The 18,551-nt window shown below is 38.6% G+C and overlaps 1 protein-coding gene across 1 annotated transcript; it reads left to right on the top strand.

Moving 5' to 3' along the window:
• Positions 1 to 908: 908 nt before the first annotated feature.
• Positions 909 to 15,355, top strand: LOC116288134 (uncharacterized). The gene is made up of 7 exons (XM_089027183.1): positions 909 to 1,626; positions 9,129 to 9,303; positions 10,582 to 10,589; positions 11,354 to 11,542; positions 11,903 to 12,091; positions 12,199 to 12,462; positions 14,079 to 15,355. Exons 1-7 carry the CDS (start codon positions 909 to 911, stop codon positions 15,353 to 15,355), a joined length of 2,820 nt encoding a protein of 939 aa, XP_088883309.1.
• Positions 15,356 to 18,551: the final 3,196 nt, after the last annotated feature.

Raw genomic sequence — 18,551 nt, forward strand, 5'->3', positions numbered from 1 at the left:
TACCGTTTCATACTGTAGCTCTAAGTTAGTAACGGAGTATGGGTGGACGGCTGAGGAACTTACGTCCTTTCCCTGCAGAATGTTCGTAGTATCTGCTAGGGTTACTTCAAACTGTAGCTCGCTTAGCTGCCTTGGGTAGTATGCACCGTGGTTCGTGATAACTTCGAAATCTAATGGAACTACATGCTTAGTACCATAAGCCGTCTTTATTTCGTCTTCTCCTGAGGCGCCAGAGGTTGCGCTTCTTACCTTGCGTATGGCATCACTGGCGATTCCCTGCTCTATCCTTTGCGCGCGGTCAAAGGCTGTCAACCATAAGTCTTTGTACGTGGTATACAAATCATACCTATTTAAGTCCAGCAAGGATTCCCCGGCGAACTTTACGCGTATTTTGGAAACGAGGTTTCTACCCACGTTATTGACGACGTAACGCACGTCCGCAGTGTTTGGTTGTACTGCTAGGTCAAACCTTAGCGCCAGGGTACCAGGAACCAACACTAGGTTATCCGTTAGGCGGGGCACGCCTACGTAAAGGGTTTCCCCTGGCTTAGCGCTGCTGGGGGTAAAGGTTACCCGGTGAAAGGTGCGTTCTGCTTTCAGTCCACCAACCTGCTTAGGTAATACGTTAGGATTTAACTTTGAGCTTATCATATATAATGGAAGTAGAAGGAACGGATTTTGACCCCACCACCGAAGAAGGTCAAGTAGACATTAACGACGAAGAATACGAGTCTTTGCTTCCCGATGACAACGTAGACTCCCGAGGTCTCTTTGATAAGCTAAGACGCAAATATGGTGACAGGGCCCGCGATGCTATGCGTTCCTTAAGAGATAAATTTATGTCTAAGAACCCCCACGAACCCATCCCAGTGTATCTGCAAATGGAAGACTTGGGTGTAAGAGCCGAAATGTCAAAAGAAGTCATCAACACCGTAAGGCAGCGATATCCTAGCGTAAATTTAGCTCTCTTAGAGTTCGGAGTGGGAGATAAAGGTCAAATCCAAGTTCGATACGCAAATAGACAAAAATGGTATGACTTTTATCAAAGAAAGGAGTCTACCTTACTTAACAACGCTCTTTCGAAAGAAATAACGGTAGCATTGGGAAATCCTAACCTAACAATGTTGTCTGTTCTAAGCAAAAAAGAAACTGCGAGGGTTCAAGAAGAATTTCTTAAAAGCGTCAAGATGCCAAGTGCTAAAGAAAGCCTTGAATCTATGAATGCATTACTTAGTAATCAGCGAGAAAAAATTCAACAATTAGAAACCACTGAAAAGGAAAAGAGCAAAGAACTCGAAGAACTTCCCAAAAATAGTGACGCGACTGGAGGCTTGGTGAGTTACTTGCAAAAGGTAAGAGCTGAAAAGGAAGCACGTCAAAAGGAAATGCAGGAAAACCAGGCAACCATCGACGACCTTAGGCGACAACTCGACGAAGCAGCCAAGAAGGGGGACGGCATCGATAGTCAATTCGAAGCCTTCCAGGAGGAAAACCAAGCATTACAGGGGCGCATAGAAGAATTGGAAGATGAATTCATGAAAGAAAGTAGATTAACCTCTGAGAGTCATGCCGCCGAAATTGCAGACTTTAGAGCTAGGGTGACTAAGTTGCTGGATGAAAAAAGCGGTGTGGTAAAAAGGTTACAGACTGCGGTAAATGAAGCGGCGGGGAAAGACACGGAACTACAGCGCTTAGGACAAGAATTAATGGAGTCTGTTGACAGAGAAAGGCAAGTAATGCTGGACAAGGCAGTGGCGGAGGAACGAATACGACAACTTCAACAGGCCGTCGAAGACTTGGAGGGGCAAATAGAGCGGCAGCAGGAAATAAGTGAGGACCAAACTCGTCCCGAAGAAGAAAGGGAGGCAGCCCAAAGGGAAGTAGAAACCCTTCAGGAGAGAGTTGCGGAATTACAGGCACAAAAGGAAAACCTGGAAAGGGAGTTGGGGCTTACTACCAAGGAAAAGGTAAAAAGAGCCCTTTTGAAGTATGGTGTTCCACTGGCATTCGCGGTCGCTATTTCGAGCGTAGTAGGGGTAATCCTTAACGCGCTTAAGGCTACAGGCGCGGGCGTAAAGAAATTAGGCAATGGGCTGACGGACTTGGGAAAAAAGATGGCAGCCGGTCTTCCTGGGCTGCTGGGTTCAGTTGTTTCCTTGGCACTTAGGGCCGGCGGCGAACTGTTGAAGTTTGTAGGGAATAACATCTGGATCTTGGTCGTCGCTATTGGGGTGGTCCTCCTGAAGAAGATGAAGGCTTGATCTTATCCTTCTCATCGGACGGTGTCCTGCTTTGAGGATAATGAAAGACGGTATTAGCGCCGCCCTGGTAATTTGGAACCAACGGCAACACACTCATGGTAGAAATGGGCTTATGACTCCAGGCTGCATTAGCGGGCCTGCGACCTATGCGATTTATCCCAAACTTGCCGTCATCAGAAGTGACTTGCAACTTAGTATATTTACAATTGGCTAGCATATGAAAAGTTACTGGCGTTAGGTCTTCAGAGGACCTAGTGTAGGGCTCCATCGAAAAATGGGTAACTTTCCTGGTGTTCGTTGAAGTTCGATAAGGAAGCAGTGGCTTATTATTCTCATCGATAAGCCTAAACCCCACATTCGCATGCGTATTTGCATTAATGCTAATAGTGCAAATGACCAATGCAGTGCCCCCAACCTCAACCCACAGTCCAACGTCATGCCAAGCGCCGTTGTCATATCCCTCTTCATCTAAGCGGTGGGTATAACGCGTTTCCCTCACGTATGGATTCATATATTACAGGGAACAAGTTCCCTTCTAGAGGCTCATTACCGTCAAAGTGCTGATGGTCATGTGGTTATAGACAGTATTCCTTTGATTTTCTATGCTATTTATGCAAACACTCCCGGTGTCATCTACTCTTATCTGCAGCTTTACCTTCCCGTGGCAATCAGCAACCATGTGGAAAGTCCAAACGGAAAGATTCTCAGAGCTATTCGTTGGCGGCTCTACTGAGAAATGCGTGGGCTCTCTGTTGTTCGTCTTCACGCGCATGGGCTGCAATACTCCATTGTCGTCACAGAAACGAAATCCTATGTTTGCATTACTAACGGCCCCCAAAGAAAGACTGCATAATATCAACTTCTTTCCGGAGTAGTTCAAATTAACTGACATGCCCGTGACATCAACCCAAGATGCCTGGTTGTATTTTTTCTCGCCTGTGTAAGTCGTATAAACACAATCTACTCCAGCTACGTAGGGGTTGTTCATCGCCATATATAATAACTCAGACCAATGCTTGCAGCTGCTAAGCCGGCTTTTAGTAAGTCATGGTCATATTCCTCGGTAACCTTCTTTACTGGTTTCTTTGGTTCGGGTTTTCCTACATGCGCCTTCTTCGATGGTTTTTCTACCTCTTTTTTTGGTTTCTCTACGAAGTGAGTAATACCCTTGGTCATGTCAGAGTTCACGTCATTCACCCCAAACTTCATATCCTTAGTAGCTCGCTGCAGCTTGTTGTTATAACCCACAACGGAATGGGTGTTGATGACCAAATTACTCGGCATTAACCAACAACCAGGCGACAAAGCGTAATCCAGTCGCACTTTAGACTGCTGCACCGCTAATTGATATCTCTGCACCGATTTAGATATGTCATTTTCTATTATTGCAGACTCAAATAAAGTTAGGAATTCTTGTTGCGTTTCCTGTGAAGCGCCTTGGGATCCAACAATGGGGTTGCGGGTATTTACCTGCGCTCCTAAGATGCAGTACACAAATGCTTCAATGCTGCGGTTAATCCTGGCTAGGTTCCTTAAACCTTTTCCTTTCATCAACACGAATGGATCCCAAGTGCCGAGGTAGTTCGATTGGATTCTGGTAATTAATGAATTATTGCTCTTATCACCACCCATATCACCGAACTCTAACTCATTACTTGGGTATTCCTGATGCCCATAATCGGCCGGCTTCTCACCGTTGGCACCCCAAACGTAAACGATGCCAAGGCCATGCGTCTTACCCTCTTTGTAACGAAAGTCTCTTTGCTGTGGTTTGAACTCATTAATTAACCTTTCTAGGGCTGCGGCGTTATATCGATTATTCATTGGATTAAATGCCTTATCTCCTGGTAGGGGTGCGTTAAGCTCCTTCAACAACCTCCTTACCGTAAAGGCAACGTGAAACCGCATGATCGGAACGTGAAACATATCCGCGGCAACGCCACAACCTTTAGTGGCGGCCCAGACAGCAAAGTTTAACTGCTGCGGCCAATATCGCATATTGGGTCCTGCTAACCATTCCCTGGCCTCTTTACCCGACGTATGCTTTAACATCGTATCCCCATAGATATTCCTTACTACTACATCAAATGATTGCCTACCCACTCAAATCTTCAGGAACGTTACCATCGTTTCAAAGTCGTTTACACCACCTTCAGCATCGTAAAATGGGTAATCTTCCGTGGTTAACAATAAGTTTCTAGGAAAACTGGGCGCTTTATGCACGGGTGCCTCCTTCGTTATTGACAAATGCTGTGCCTTTTTCCTCTCCTCATGCGGCTCCAAGTCTGCATTGCTGTACATCCTGGAGCCGTTAAAGTAAATCCCATCGGGTCTTCTTTCGAACTTACTAGGGTCTGCATGTGGAAACATCTTCCTAAATGCTCTCCAATTCCAGTAATCCCGGTTGTCATGATGTGGCTGCTCCTCGATATCATTCCCAAAAGCGTCGTACATTAGTATATATAATGGATGTTATACCATCAGCACCTCAGTTGTACCCAGATGTTCCCTATACTACACCTAATGAACTAAACGCCGAAAACTTTCGTCTGAATAAAGCGAACTTAATCCTGGCTTACTTGGAAGGGCAGGCAAAACACTATGAAAAAGTTAGAAAAAAGTACGTCAGAGCCAGGAGTACGCTACATAAGATTGCGATAACTTCAGGATCCATATCTGTTGTGTTAACGGGCTCTGGCGTTGCTACTTCGCTTACTGGGCCGGGAATAATCGTTGGAGTTCCTTTGGCCGGCGTTGGGGCAGCTTGTGGTATTATTTCGGCTGTTGCTACGGGCATTATGAAAAAGCTATCCACGAAAATATCCAAGCATGACACGACAATAGCTCTGTCTAGGGCTAAAGTAAATACTATTACCGACCTTGTCTCAAAGGCTTTGCGTGACAGAAAGATAGACGACGTAGAATTCTCGCTTATTCTGGCCGAAGAGGAAAAGTACGAGAAATTAAAGTCGGACATAAGGAATAAAAAAACAATCGTAAGAGATCTTTCCGAGGAATCTCGCAAAAAGATCTACCAGGAGGCAAAAGAAGAGCTTCAAAGAAAGCTTGCTCAGTAAATATTTACTTTGAAAAGAGCGTGACAGGATTTCGTTTACATATCGAACGACAGTCTGGAAATTACGCGTAATTCATACGATGAATTATTTAGCGAATTATTACGCGTAATATAATTTCAGTGAATTATTACGCGTAATACGAATTATTTGGCGAATTATTACGCGTAATATGAATCATTTAGCGAATTATTACGCGTAATATAAATTCAGTGAATTATTACGCGTAATACGAATTATTTGGCGAATTATTACGCGTAATACGAATTATTTGGCGAATTATTACGCGTAATATGAATTATTTGGCGAATTATTACGCGTAATATGAATTATTTACATAACCTTATTTGGCAAATTATTACGCGTAATATAAATACACGTAATATGTTATTGTCGCCTCGGAATCCATCCTAACAGGGGGTGGTTGGGGTCAATTTTGTAAAATATTTCGTAAATTACGTCAGGGTAATAAGGAATATCCTTATCCAGCCGACAAAACATCCACTCGGCTTTTGTCATATCAGAAACCTCAGGAATAGACCTACCGGTAATTTCAGACAAAAGATAGGGAATAGCTTTGTAATATTTCCCTAGTTTTAATTTTTTCAATGTCTTCCGTAGACTTTGTGGGGTTGGCTCTTCTAAATGGTCTATGATTTTCTTCTTTACTTCGTTGTCTAAATATACCGGTCGATAACCTTGGATATGACTCATCCAGTCCCTAAAGTATTTTATTCTCTTGTATGGGGTCTTCTTACGACCTCCATTGGCATAATATTGCTCTTTGGTAGCATTTGGTACGGCATTACGAATATTCTTACCACATTCATAACACTGTGCTGACGTGTCGTCTTCTATTTGCATTTTTTTACCACAACAAATATACTTATTTGGCTTAGTAGGTACAAACTTGGGTTTCAAGCACTTTACACAGAAATCATAAGCAAACTCTTTACAATCTTCGCACTCCATATATAGACTAACATATTTTACATAAAGACGGGATGCGGGTAATCGCGGTACGAATCGAGGAATTCACTTTAGACGGGTAATCCTCCGGTGGTCGTTGCGCTGGAACCCCCATCCCCTATACTACTCTATAGGTTTTTTTATTCCTTTCGATTATTTGAATTAAATTAACGTTATACTTGTTTGACTTATCTTGTGTCCGTGTTCCTTCGTTCGCTGTTGTAATCGCTGTTGTATCCCTTGGTTCATCATATACTGTACAAACAAAGTCTGTGAAATGTGATAAACACAAACCATGTTTTTTTCTTCTGTTATCAATAAATTTCGATCTCAGTTACAGCTAGCTTAGAATTTTTCCCACTTGGGTATTGACTTTGCAACTGCTGTCAATCGTTCTGAACGTCGTGGACGCTTTACTACATCTTTATATTGATGAGCATCTTGATGAACTTTTCCACTTGACTGGTTTTCTTTACTTGGTGGTGGAGTGGGTAATTATTTCTGTCTTATCAGTCTTCAATAAAATTCTTGAAAAACTTGTTTCAAAGCAATTAATGAAATTTATAAATGAACAGAACATTCTCAACGAAAAACAATTCGCTTTTCGACATAAATATTCTACGATACGAGCAATTCTTTCCATTGCTGACAAAATACAAAGTGCCATTGAGGAGGGTGCTTATTCCTGTGGAATTTTCCTCGATTTAAGTAAAGCGTTCACTCGATTAACCATGATATTTTACTTCAAAAACTTGACCACTACGGTATAAGAGGCTCAGTTAAGTCCTGGTTTACCTCATACCTACAAAAGCGGTGGGTATGACTTTCATAACTCATCATCTATCTTTGATTTCCACTTATTTGCAGACGATTCTAATCTCTTCTACAAAGATAAAAAATTAAAATCCTTAGAATTGATAGTAAATAACCATCTAACAGCCATATACACTCTTGGCTAACAAGCTCAAATAAACTTTTGTTAAACATTGAAAAATCTAACTTCGTTATATTTCATAGTGTACAGAAAAAAATGCAATCTTCAAATAAAAACAAACTCTAAATTCCTTAAACACGAAACCAAAATAAAGTATTTAGGAATAATGCTGGATAATCAACTAAACTTGAAGTCGCAAGTTTCATTAATTGCTAGTAAAATAAAACGCAATATTGGTATAATCTCGAAAGCACGTCACTTCCTTAATCTCTTAATTCTTGTAATCTTTATTACTGTTTTATTTATCCATGTCTCACTTATGGTATTATTGTTTAGGGTCATACATACCAAACAACATTAAACAGTCTCCTGATCTTACAGAAAAGGGCTTTGCGTCTAATGACTTATAGCAGTTTCCAAGCTGATACCAGCCCAATCTTTATTGATCTAAATATTCTTAAGTTTCCAGATCTTGTTTTTCTCCACGTAGCTTTATTCATGTATGACTTTAATTTTAATAATCTTACAGCCTGATTTCGTTCTGTTTTCACTTGCGTTTACAAAACACATAGTCACAAGACCCGACTGGCGTCAAGATCGAGTTTTTCTCTGCCAAAAATTCGCACAAACTACTGCAAATTTAATAAAATTCTCAGGTGTCCAAATATGGAACAATATAAGTGAGTCGATTAAAAAAATTGAAAAACAAAAATTTAAAGATCATTTATGTACCCAAATTTTGAACTCATATTGGGATCATCTATCTAATTACTATTACAATTTAAATCTATGTACAAAGTAGCTACCTATCTAGTCTAACTTTTAAGTTATCATAGGTAGCTTGTACTTTTATGTATGTCATATTTCTCACAAATGTAAATATTCAATTTGTTTTATATCAATAAGTCCTGAATAAAATATTGATTGATTTATTGATTGATTGATTGTGGGTAAGAAATCTGGTGGGGGTGGTAGAGTCTGTGCTTTGGGAGTGCTGAAGGATGCAGAAGGAGAGGGTTGATCAAAACTAGTAGTGGGTTTTAATGGAGTAGGAGGAACCTCGGTCAAAGTTGAGGATTTCGCTCGACTGGGTTCGAAAGAAGGGGTCCTAATTTTCGACGTTAACCGCTCTAGAAAGGAAGGGGTCTTAGGTTTGGGCGTTACATAGCCACTGTCGCTGGCGAGACTTGTTGAGGGAACGTTTTCTGGAGTCGTAAAACTAGGGGATGGCATTTAAAGACTCTGACTTGTCAAGGGCGGTAGCATGGTTTCCTGCTTGGGTCTGTATACAACAGTGCTTGGAAGCTGCTGTTGTAGATTGAGGTATCGATTGTAGAGTCTAGTGTATTCTTTGATCTTCATTTCCGCGGAAACATTGGGTTCCATAAGAATGTTTTCCATCTGTTCCTTTAAATTCTGTATTGTTTTGAGTATGGGTGGTTTTAATTAACTTTGACGTTTGGAATTGTTAGCCATGGATGTCATAGTGGCATCATACTCTCCACCATACTGTGATAATGTTGTTGTACGATTCGGCTGGAAAGCAGTCTGATCATTGGGGAGAACATTAGTTCTGAGTCTGCATTCTTCTGTGTGTTTAGCTTCAGATCCACGAAAAGATATCCATAAGGGCGTTGTACAGCGGCCTCGTACTTTTGAATGAGCTGTTCTGTCTTGCCTGGATACATCTGCTTTCCCAAAGTCATCATTTGTAGTTTATCTCTTGGGTTTTTAAAAAGAACAAGGTACGCGCAGAATCTAGTGTAGAATCTACTATCTACACTAGATTCTACAACATCCAACAATATCCTCAACTTTGACAGAGGATCCTCCTACTCCATTAAAACCCACTACTAATCTTGATCAACCCTCTCCTACTTCATCCTTCAGCACTACCCAAAGCACAGACTCTACCACCCCCACCAGATTCCTTACCCACTCCACCACCAAGTAAAGAAAAACCAGTCAAGTGGATAAGTTATCAAGATGCTCATCAATATAAAGATGTAGTAAAACCTCCACGACGTTCAGAACGATTGAGAGCAGTCGCAAAGTCAATACCCAAGTGGGAAAAATTCTAAGCTAGCTGTAACTGAGATCGAAATTTATTGATAACAGAAAAAAAAAAAAAACATATATGGCCTGTATTCCACAGACTTGGTAACTTAATGGAACCTCACTGGAACCTCACTGGAACCTCAATCTCTTGGCCCAGTATTTTTATTTGTATACTACTAATACCAAAGATCTTTTTTAGCCGGAAAATGCATGCATACGAATATCCCATACAACATATAAAAATGTAACCTCTCTTAAGTATCTACAAATTAGAAGGGAAATTTTAAGAAAGGACTTAAACTGCATGTTTGTAATAAGAAGTTTACAAATGCAAGAACATTTAGATGTTATTTATATTACTATAAATATATAATTAATATAAATATATAATATAATATAAATATATAATATAATATAAATATATAATATAATATAAATATATAATATAATATAAATATATAATATAATATAAATATATAATATAATATAAATATATAATATAATATAAATATATAATATAATATAAATATATAATATAATATATAACCCGCCGACCCGCCGACCCGCCGAACCGCCGACCCGCCGATGAGAAGGGATAAATAAATACTAAGGTGAAAAATAAAGTGACCAATGAGAAATAAGCATATGAAGAAATAAAAGGAAACAAAAGGATCGAGAAAAAGTGAGAAATGGAAAGCAAAGCATGACTTATTAAAGCGTTCATTCATCTCATGGGGACTGATGGTGCCAAGTGAATGAGTATATAAGTCGCATTTCTATAGTTTTGCGTGAATTATTACCGCTGTGAAATAAACTTAATACCAAAGACAATGATGTTAGAATGATTAGCGGAATTAAAGTGGCGAGAAACTGGTTTAGAAAGATCTTGCTTACAAATGTCGTAAAGGGGATCTCTGAAACGGTCCCCTAAACGTCGGCCAGTTTCGCCGACATATAATGAATTGCAAAGAGAACATTGAATACAGTAAATTACATTAGAAGAAGTACAATCAAAATGATCAGTAACATTAAAAAGTCGATTTGGGGACTTTAACAGAGGTACGTGAAGAAATGAAAGGACAAGTGTAGCAATATTTACGTTAACAGCGAAAAGTGCCAGGGTTATTATCAGAGCGAAGAGTACCTTTGACCAAAAAAGAACGTAAATTACGATCTCTTTTAAAAGAAAACATAGGGCGTTGGCTAAAAATATTAGCGGTATTAGAGTCCGAATTAAGTAAATTAAAATTTCGATTAATGATGGGTTTAATCGATTTGTTAACAGGATGAAAGGTAAGAGTGAATGGAATGCGATCTAGGTTGGTAGTACGAGGCTTAGGAGTGAGAGCAGCATTAATCAATCAATCAATCAATCAATGAATGAATCGATCAATCGAACAATGAATAAATGAATGAATGAATGAATGAATATATATTATTAATTTCAATTTATTAAAATAAAATAAATATTATTTTTCAATTAATCAAATATACAATTAATTAATTAGTTAATTAATTACTTGATTAATTAATGAAAAAGGGTGGCCTGTACAGTATATATAACGAAATAACAATAGCTAACAAGTACCATACACGCACACAAAAATATATCTATAATGATATAAATAACATCTAAACTATTTATGCTTTTGCATTTGTAAACTTGTCAGATTACAAACTACAAAAATGCAGTTTAAGTCCTTTCTTAAAATTCAAACTGAGGACGTTTCCCTTCTAAGGTTAGTTTAATGCAGTTGTTCGTAGATACTAAAGAGAGGTTACATTTTTATGTTGTATGGAGCTAATTGTATGTATTTCCCGGCTATAAATATTCTTTCCTACCAAAGATCTTTGGTATTCTGTTTCACGGAATACATATGAAGAATAACTGCTTTATTATCCGTGCCAATTAAAGTTAATACGTTAATTAAATTTACCTTCAGTACCGTAGCTACATATATATTTCAAAACTCTGCGATTGCTTGGATTTTAAGGATTAGAAAGACGAAAAACGGATAAAATTAGTTTGCTAAAGTTGTAACTGGCTTATCTTGCAGGCATTAGTGGCTGCATAATGCACAAGAGCAGCAAGAAATGTCTTCGTCCTTTCGGAGGCCAAGTAAATCCAAGTGATGATGAAAAAGTAGTTTTCCACTCGGACTGCTGCCTCGGTCGAATACAGTTTACTATGACTCCAGACAAGGCCATAAAACACAACTCTAGTGGTCTTTGTTTGCACGTTAACCGTAAGTAATTATATCAATCTAGTATCTCTTGCATAACTTGAAAGCAACACGTAACTACTGGCAGAGCTCTAACTTTGGATCCCTAAGAATAAAAGTTGATGAGAGAGGCCAGGGATAAGAAATTGGAGAAACAGTCCTTCTCCTACATAAATTTACACAGGACCCTTAAAGGGAATTTTGAGAGTTGCCTGAGAAGGCCGATGTCATTCAGACTGGGGCAAATTTTCAATCTGATTTACTAGCAGTTTTTGTTTTGTTGTCGTTGACTGGTGCTGAACTTGAAAAAACATCAATCGCCAACCCCTACCTCCCCAAAACAAACATAAAATTTGGCTTAAATCACCCTTAATTTGTCAACAGATGAAACCAACCGAGTTTCCTTGCAGCAAAACTGCACAACAAAGTTCAACGTCTTGGACGGTACACTGCAAGTTGAAAACAGCCAACTCTGCCTACAGTCAAAAAGTCACCCTGATATTCCTCAAAACATTGATCTCCTTGAAGTTGGAAAAAACTGCACAGAGAAATATGCCTTTCGTTCACTGAAAGGTAAATTAATTCTAATTAGATATATATTAATTCTAATTAGATATATATTAGATATATGAGAAATGTTCACTGTGTATTGAACAATGCTAAATGTTGTGACTTTACAGAAGAATCCTTCGAAGGAAGTGCAACAGTGAATGCAGATTTTGTTCGTGTAGATATCACAAGACCCGAAGGCAAAGATTCGATAACAGAAGTCCTTATGCAAACTGCACCAAAACAAGAGGTTCTACAACGAAAAGTCCAACCTGCAGGGATCCCAGTAAATGTTGCTATGATATTGTTTGACTCGACGTCAGCAGCGAATTTCGTCAGACAAATGCCTATCACGAGAAGTTACTTGAAGACAAGGCCAACCGTCTTCCTTGAAGGTAATAATTGACTATTTGATCGATAACAATCTTTAATCAATCTTGTAGAAGACAGTGTAGCCCTATTACTAGGTTCAGCTAGCCCCGAAGTGGTAGGGTTACCTTCGGAGTAGGATCTTCAAATCGTATCTACGTAAAGAAGCTGAATTTTACCGATGACTAAAGCAACAGTAATGATGAAAAGGCAAATTATACACCGTGAAAAGATGAAAAAACTTACTGACGTTTCGGACGCTAGTCGCTAGACTAAAGCTAGAGATTGGGTCAACCCGGGGCTTAGTATACACCGAATTCAAAAAACGTTGTCATCGCCAAAGGCGATAGGCAATAGGTCATTCCGACGTGGAAACGGTTTTGTTGAATACAAAAGAACATGGAATCAGTCTCAACACTAAGGTCCATACTCTTGACGAGAATAATAATAAGAAACACAAGTCATTCCAGCTATTCTTGGATCATGGAATGACATACAGTCCTTTGACTAAACGTTGTCGTTGATCGGATCATCCCTACGCGCCTAGACCGAAAAGGATAACGGGAAAATTACCCAGAACTTAATTGCGTCATCCAAACTGCTCGTCGGCGTTAAATCTTCGCCTTGTGCTCGAGGCATGGTTTTAACAAATTAAATGGGATCGGAAACAGCGAGCTCAAGACGTGATAGATAACATATGCGGCAGCTTAGTAACTGTGAATTAATTATCCCCATGATCCTTTTCGGTCTAGGCGCGTAGGGATGAAGCCGATCAAACGACAACGTTTAGTCAAAGGACTGTATATCCTATCGCTTTTCGCCTATCGCCTATTGCCTATCGCCTTTGGCGATGACAACGTTTTTTGAATTAGGTGTATGTTGATAGTTTTTGTAATGGATGTTTCTACGGATGATCTTCAGGCTACAAAGTTTAATGGCATTAACATGAAGATCAATATCTATTACCAGATACTCAAGTAAGCTTGTTTCGCAATTCCCTTTTGCTCAACAAATTAGTTCAAAGTTGAATCGATATTTATTCTAGTAGTGTATCAACATTGTTTTTTTTCCTAAGAAAAATGAGGAACGTATTGATTGATACTATCCCTCCTTGTATACAGACCCTAGATAATTCTATTGATGTTTATAGTACACTCAACAAAATTACTCGACTCTGATTGGTCGAGAGGAGTACAATTATAGCGTTAATTGTACTCCGTAGGAGTACCGAATTAAGTCGCTATGGCAACAAGGCCAAAACAATGTCAAAACAATTATTTTCTATCATTTTGTACTTAAAAAACATAAATAAAGTCTTAAAGCCGTAAGAACTAATCTTTTTTATGCATTTCAGTTGCACGATGGACTGAAAATCGGCCGCCAAATAGACAAAGATGAACGGCGTCGCTTCGCATTTTTTACTGAAATTTTGTTGAGTGAACTATAAACAAAAAATCACACGATCTTCTCGTACAATTTGGAATTAATAGACACTCGTAATGTTTTGAAAGTTCCTTAATTGCACTCGCCTAAAGGCTCGTGCAATTATAAGAACTTTCAAAACATTAATCGTGTCTATTAATTTCCAAATTGTACTCGAGATCGTGCGATTTCCTATACTAATGTTGCGGTGTCTTTCTAGGAGAGACCATTGTTGGTGATGGAACAACTGCCCAGTTATGTGCAATGCTCACTGGAATCCCCGAGGAAGAACAGCCCGAGGCACGCCGCTCGAAGCCGAACGCAAAATTCGTGGATGACTGGCGATGGCTCTTTAGAGATTATAAAAAACGTGGGTATGTTACAATGTACTCGGAAGACTCACCGGGTCTGGGAGCATTCAATTTTCGATTGAAGGGTTTCAAAAATCCACCGACTGATCATTACGGAAGGCCTTTCTGGTTAGAAGCCGGTAAACATGCCCACAAGCGTTACTGCTCCACCAACCAGCCTATCCATAAAGTAACAATGAAGTATTTTTTGAGCCTGTTTCGCAGTTATCCTAACAACCCTAAATTTGCCTATCTGCCGTTTACTGACCTGACCCATGGAAACGTGAATGCCTTGAAATACGCAGATCAAGATCTTACTGATCTGCTGAAAACGATGGATAGAGAATCATATTTGGATGAAAGTATTCTTTTTATATTTGGAGATCATGGTGTTCGTTATGGAAGCATGAGAAAAACTCTACAAGGAAAACTAGAGGAACGACTGCCGCACATGTCAATCACTTTTCCCACGTGGTTTCCTAAAAAGTATCCACAACTGTACAAGAACGTGCAGCGAAATGCCAAGCTATTGACCACACCCTTTGACATATATGCCACCCTTCAGCATATTTTATCCTATCCTAAACTACCAAAAGAAATTAAATTTGGAAAAAGCCTTTTTATTCCAATTGACCCACAAAATCGTACATGCGCTAGTGCTGGAGTTGAAGAGCACTGGTGCCCGTGTATGAACCTAGAAAGAGTCCCTGTGGATAGCTCAATAGTAAAACAAGTTGTGAACTATGTAGTGAATTTTATAAACAACTTAATAGAACGAGAAGAGAAATCAAAGAGACTTTGCCAGAAACTGTCTTTAAAGGAAATCAAAACTGCCTTTTTGGAATTGCCCAATGAAAAAGTACAATCATTTCAACAGTCGAGCCAAGACCACAGATGCGATTCATGTGGAGTAGTTCTTGGTCAAAAGGATGAAAATAATTTAATCAAAGATACTCTTTATCAAATTCAATTCCTCACATCAACGAATGATGGCTTTTATGAGGCAAGTGTTCAACTTAAAGGTGGAGTCCCCAGCATCAAAGGAGTAATAAGTCGTGTAGATACGTATGGAGATCAACCATGGTGTATTCAAGATACTCATGTACATCTTATGAAATTTTGCTATTGTAATAACCGTGTTAGTTAATTAATGAGCATGCATAAGAAGACAAGACTCTGGGGTCGATTTACTCCCGAAGTATGGTTCTTTATTTAAACTCAAAAGTCTTGCTCGCTTCTTTCTTGAAGTTTTAATTTGAGGCATGTTCGCCGATTCTATTCACTCACACTGACAAAGTACATCATGACAAACGTCCCACGTTTGAATAAAAAAAACCTGTTTATTACCAAACTTTGGGAGTAAATCGGAAAGCAGCCGAGCGAGATGAGACCGTACATGGTGCGAAAGAATTTGATGTTATGATCATTAGCAAACAATAGAATTCCCAGAGCATTAAATCGTTGGGAAACGATCAATGTTTTCTGTATTTCTCGTTCGCTTTAGATCACTTTAAATGAGTTCAATAGTCTTGCAATTTTGTGTAATATTAGTTTAAGTTCTAATTTGTATCCTGATGTAGTTTTTAGAGAAATGATCAGCAAATTTTAGAATGAATGGAAGATCTAGCAAGATTGACAAGACGCAAGGCATTATAGGGATGTGAAAGTATAGAGAATAGTTAGATATAGAACAATCCCCTAAACATCTGCTATTGTACCCTTTGTTATCTAGGCCTACCCCGGTCCTTAAGTCGCCTTAAGTCGCCTTAAATCGCTTAAAGTCGACTTAAAATGCCTTAAGTTTGATCTTTTCGGACTTATTTTTTGCATTTTTGTATTCATTACTTCTATCATTCATGCATTCATGCATTATTTGACCACCATTACCAGAATGCTTTGCAAATTCCCTCATGAGAAAAGTAAGAAAATTGATGAAATGAACAAAACAAAGGAATTCTGGTAGCAGAGGTTCATGACGCCACAATGCAAATGTCCTAGCTATTATAGTGGAGCACTCATAGTCATATGAATAACAAAAAACTGACATAAACTCAACATATAATATTATGTAAATAATTAAGACATGTCACTTAGAGTACAAACACTATAAGTGTGTAACATAAATACCACTATATACTGCTAAATTATGCTAATCCTATTGTTTTCTATTGTTTAATTAGCACTATTTACTACTAAATAGTGCAAAGTGTTGCACACTTTTAGTGTTTGTACTCTATAATCATATATATAATAACAAACTGATATATACTCATAGAGTGATTGCCATATGACCGTGAAAGAAAATAGACCATTTAGTTTGTAATAGTTGATAAAGAACAAAAGAAAATCATTGGTTTAGAGTCTACTACTAACTATTAGTTTGCCTATTCTTTCACGATCATATGAAAATCACTCTAATATGAAAATAAACAGATATAATATGTAAATAATATTAAGACATATGCTATATATGAGCAGCCAGAATACCTCGCTGATATAAACTACCATACTAAGTTTTATTTATCTCTGTTGGGTCATTTGACGTTAGATAATTTTAAAATGGATAATGTTTTAAAATGCAATAAGTCTGTATTTTGAAGTCAATCTTGCTAAAATACGTGGTTTTTGGTAAATAAGAATATTTGATTTATTTTTCAACCAATACTTTTTTGACTGAGATTACTGAAGTTCTTAGAAAGCTTTTATCGCAGACCACGTCATTACTACTCCAAAATTATACGAACTATACAAAGCATTGATTTCTTTTTACGTGCATTTGATTTAAGCTTATATTTTTTGCAAATAATCTTTAAACTTAGCTCAGAAAATTTAGCTAACTAAGAAAATGCATGATGAATAATGCTGGAACTTTAAGGCCTAGAAATACACATACACTTGTATACCTAGACACATTTGACTTTATTAATGAAAGCTTTTACTATGTTTGATAAATAAGACGTACTTTACAGGCAGACCGAGAACATTCTAGAACATGATCTACTCACTTGTGAGCTAACGCCATGCCATAGGAATTAAAGTCCCTTCATTCCGATCACTTTCACATTCGAATGCAGCTCACCCTAGTTATCTCCTCCATTTTAGTGGTGTTATTACACTGACTATTGTAATGCGCTGTGAAATTCAAAGAAAACAAACCATCCGAAAAGCCATTCACAAAACAGTATAACATTCGCCATTCGGAAATAGTTTGGCGCGCAAGGAATTGTGGTTGTAATTGCAACTTCTCGCCACAGATTCTCTCTGTTGTTGGTCTTCCAAATATTTGCAGAGAGGGAGGGATGGGTTTGGATAATATAAAAGATAGGATGTTCTTCGTCGGTAAGGACAGTAAGTTACAACACGCTATTGTTCGAGAAAAATTTCTTAAGTTTGGAGGAATAGTCGTAGCCGACAAATGGGGTGACGTGACCTTTAAAGAGGGCTTGCAGAGCATGAAATTGCCCGGACTTCCAGATCAAACTGTATCAGTATCGATGGAGTGGATTGCTAGCTGCATTGCCGATAGGAAGATTCTCCCTAAGGTTGCGTACGAAGCAAGAAATCAAAAGGTCCTTTGAAACCTCTTTTACTAGTAACACGCTTTTCGCCATAGTTATACTCGCGGGATTCGAGACCTCTTGAGACTTTTACGGGAAGTGTACTTGAAAGCTTGAAAGGACTGGTAACGAACAAATTGGCGGATTTCTTGTGGATGTTGAAAAAGTCAACAAGAGGACGAGAAAGACGTACGCTGTGTCAAAGACACCTTCCAAGTTTTTTTATCAACCAAAGAAGTAGTGACAAATGCTTTTGAGTCTCGACGATGGTCAGAAGAAGTGTTTGAATTCAGAAAAAAGCTTGCTTATGGAGGTCGATATGCCGATTGGGAGTATTTTGCTGGTTAAGGTCTGACGTAAAGCACCAAATAGGATAGGCTCCTGAGAAAGAAAGCTAAGCTGATATAAAAAGATTGAGCTTATGTGTAACTTAGCAATATTTTGTACTAATTTATGTTCATGGGTTTAGTGCGAGCATGCTAGGGTGTTTTAACACGGTCCTTATTCATACCATTTATGGTATCTAACAGGTGCCAGTATAAAATCAGAAATGCCAATGCAAACTGTGATTGATTAATAGAAAGACCTGTCTCAGTAGCCTTGGTCCCCTAGTTTGCATTGGCATTTCTGATTTTATACTGGCACCTGTTAGATACCATAAATGGTATGAATAAGACAGTCCTTTGTTTACCTTTGGTTAGATGGATCATTTCATTTATTTATTTACAAGAAACTAACTTTGCTCTCATAAATCACCTTAGTTGCTTTAAATCGCCCTAAAAATAC

Source organism: Actinia tenebrosa, unplaced genomic scaffold, assembly GCF_029948245.1.
Source record: "Actinia tenebrosa isolate PJP-AT-01 unplaced genomic scaffold, QUT_ActTen_1.0 PGA_scaffold11__36_contigs__length_13525064, whole genome shotgun sequence".
Classification (NCBI taxonomy): Eukaryota; Metazoa; Cnidaria; class Anthozoa; order Actiniaria; family Actiniidae; genus Actinia; species Actinia tenebrosa.

Coding starts and splice junctions, on each gene's coding strand:
- LOC116288134 (XM_089027183.1), top strand. CDS start 909: ATGTCAAAAGAAGTCATCAACACCGTAAGGCAGCGATATCCTAGCGTA. Junction 11,543..11,902: donor TCTTTGTTTGCACGTTAACC/GTAAGTAATTAT, acceptor ATTTGTCAACAG/ATGAAACCAACCGAGTTTCC. Junction 12,463..14,078: donor GCCAACCGTCTTCCTTGAAG/GTAATAATTGAC, acceptor GTGTCTTTCTAG/GAGAGACCATTGTTGGTGAT.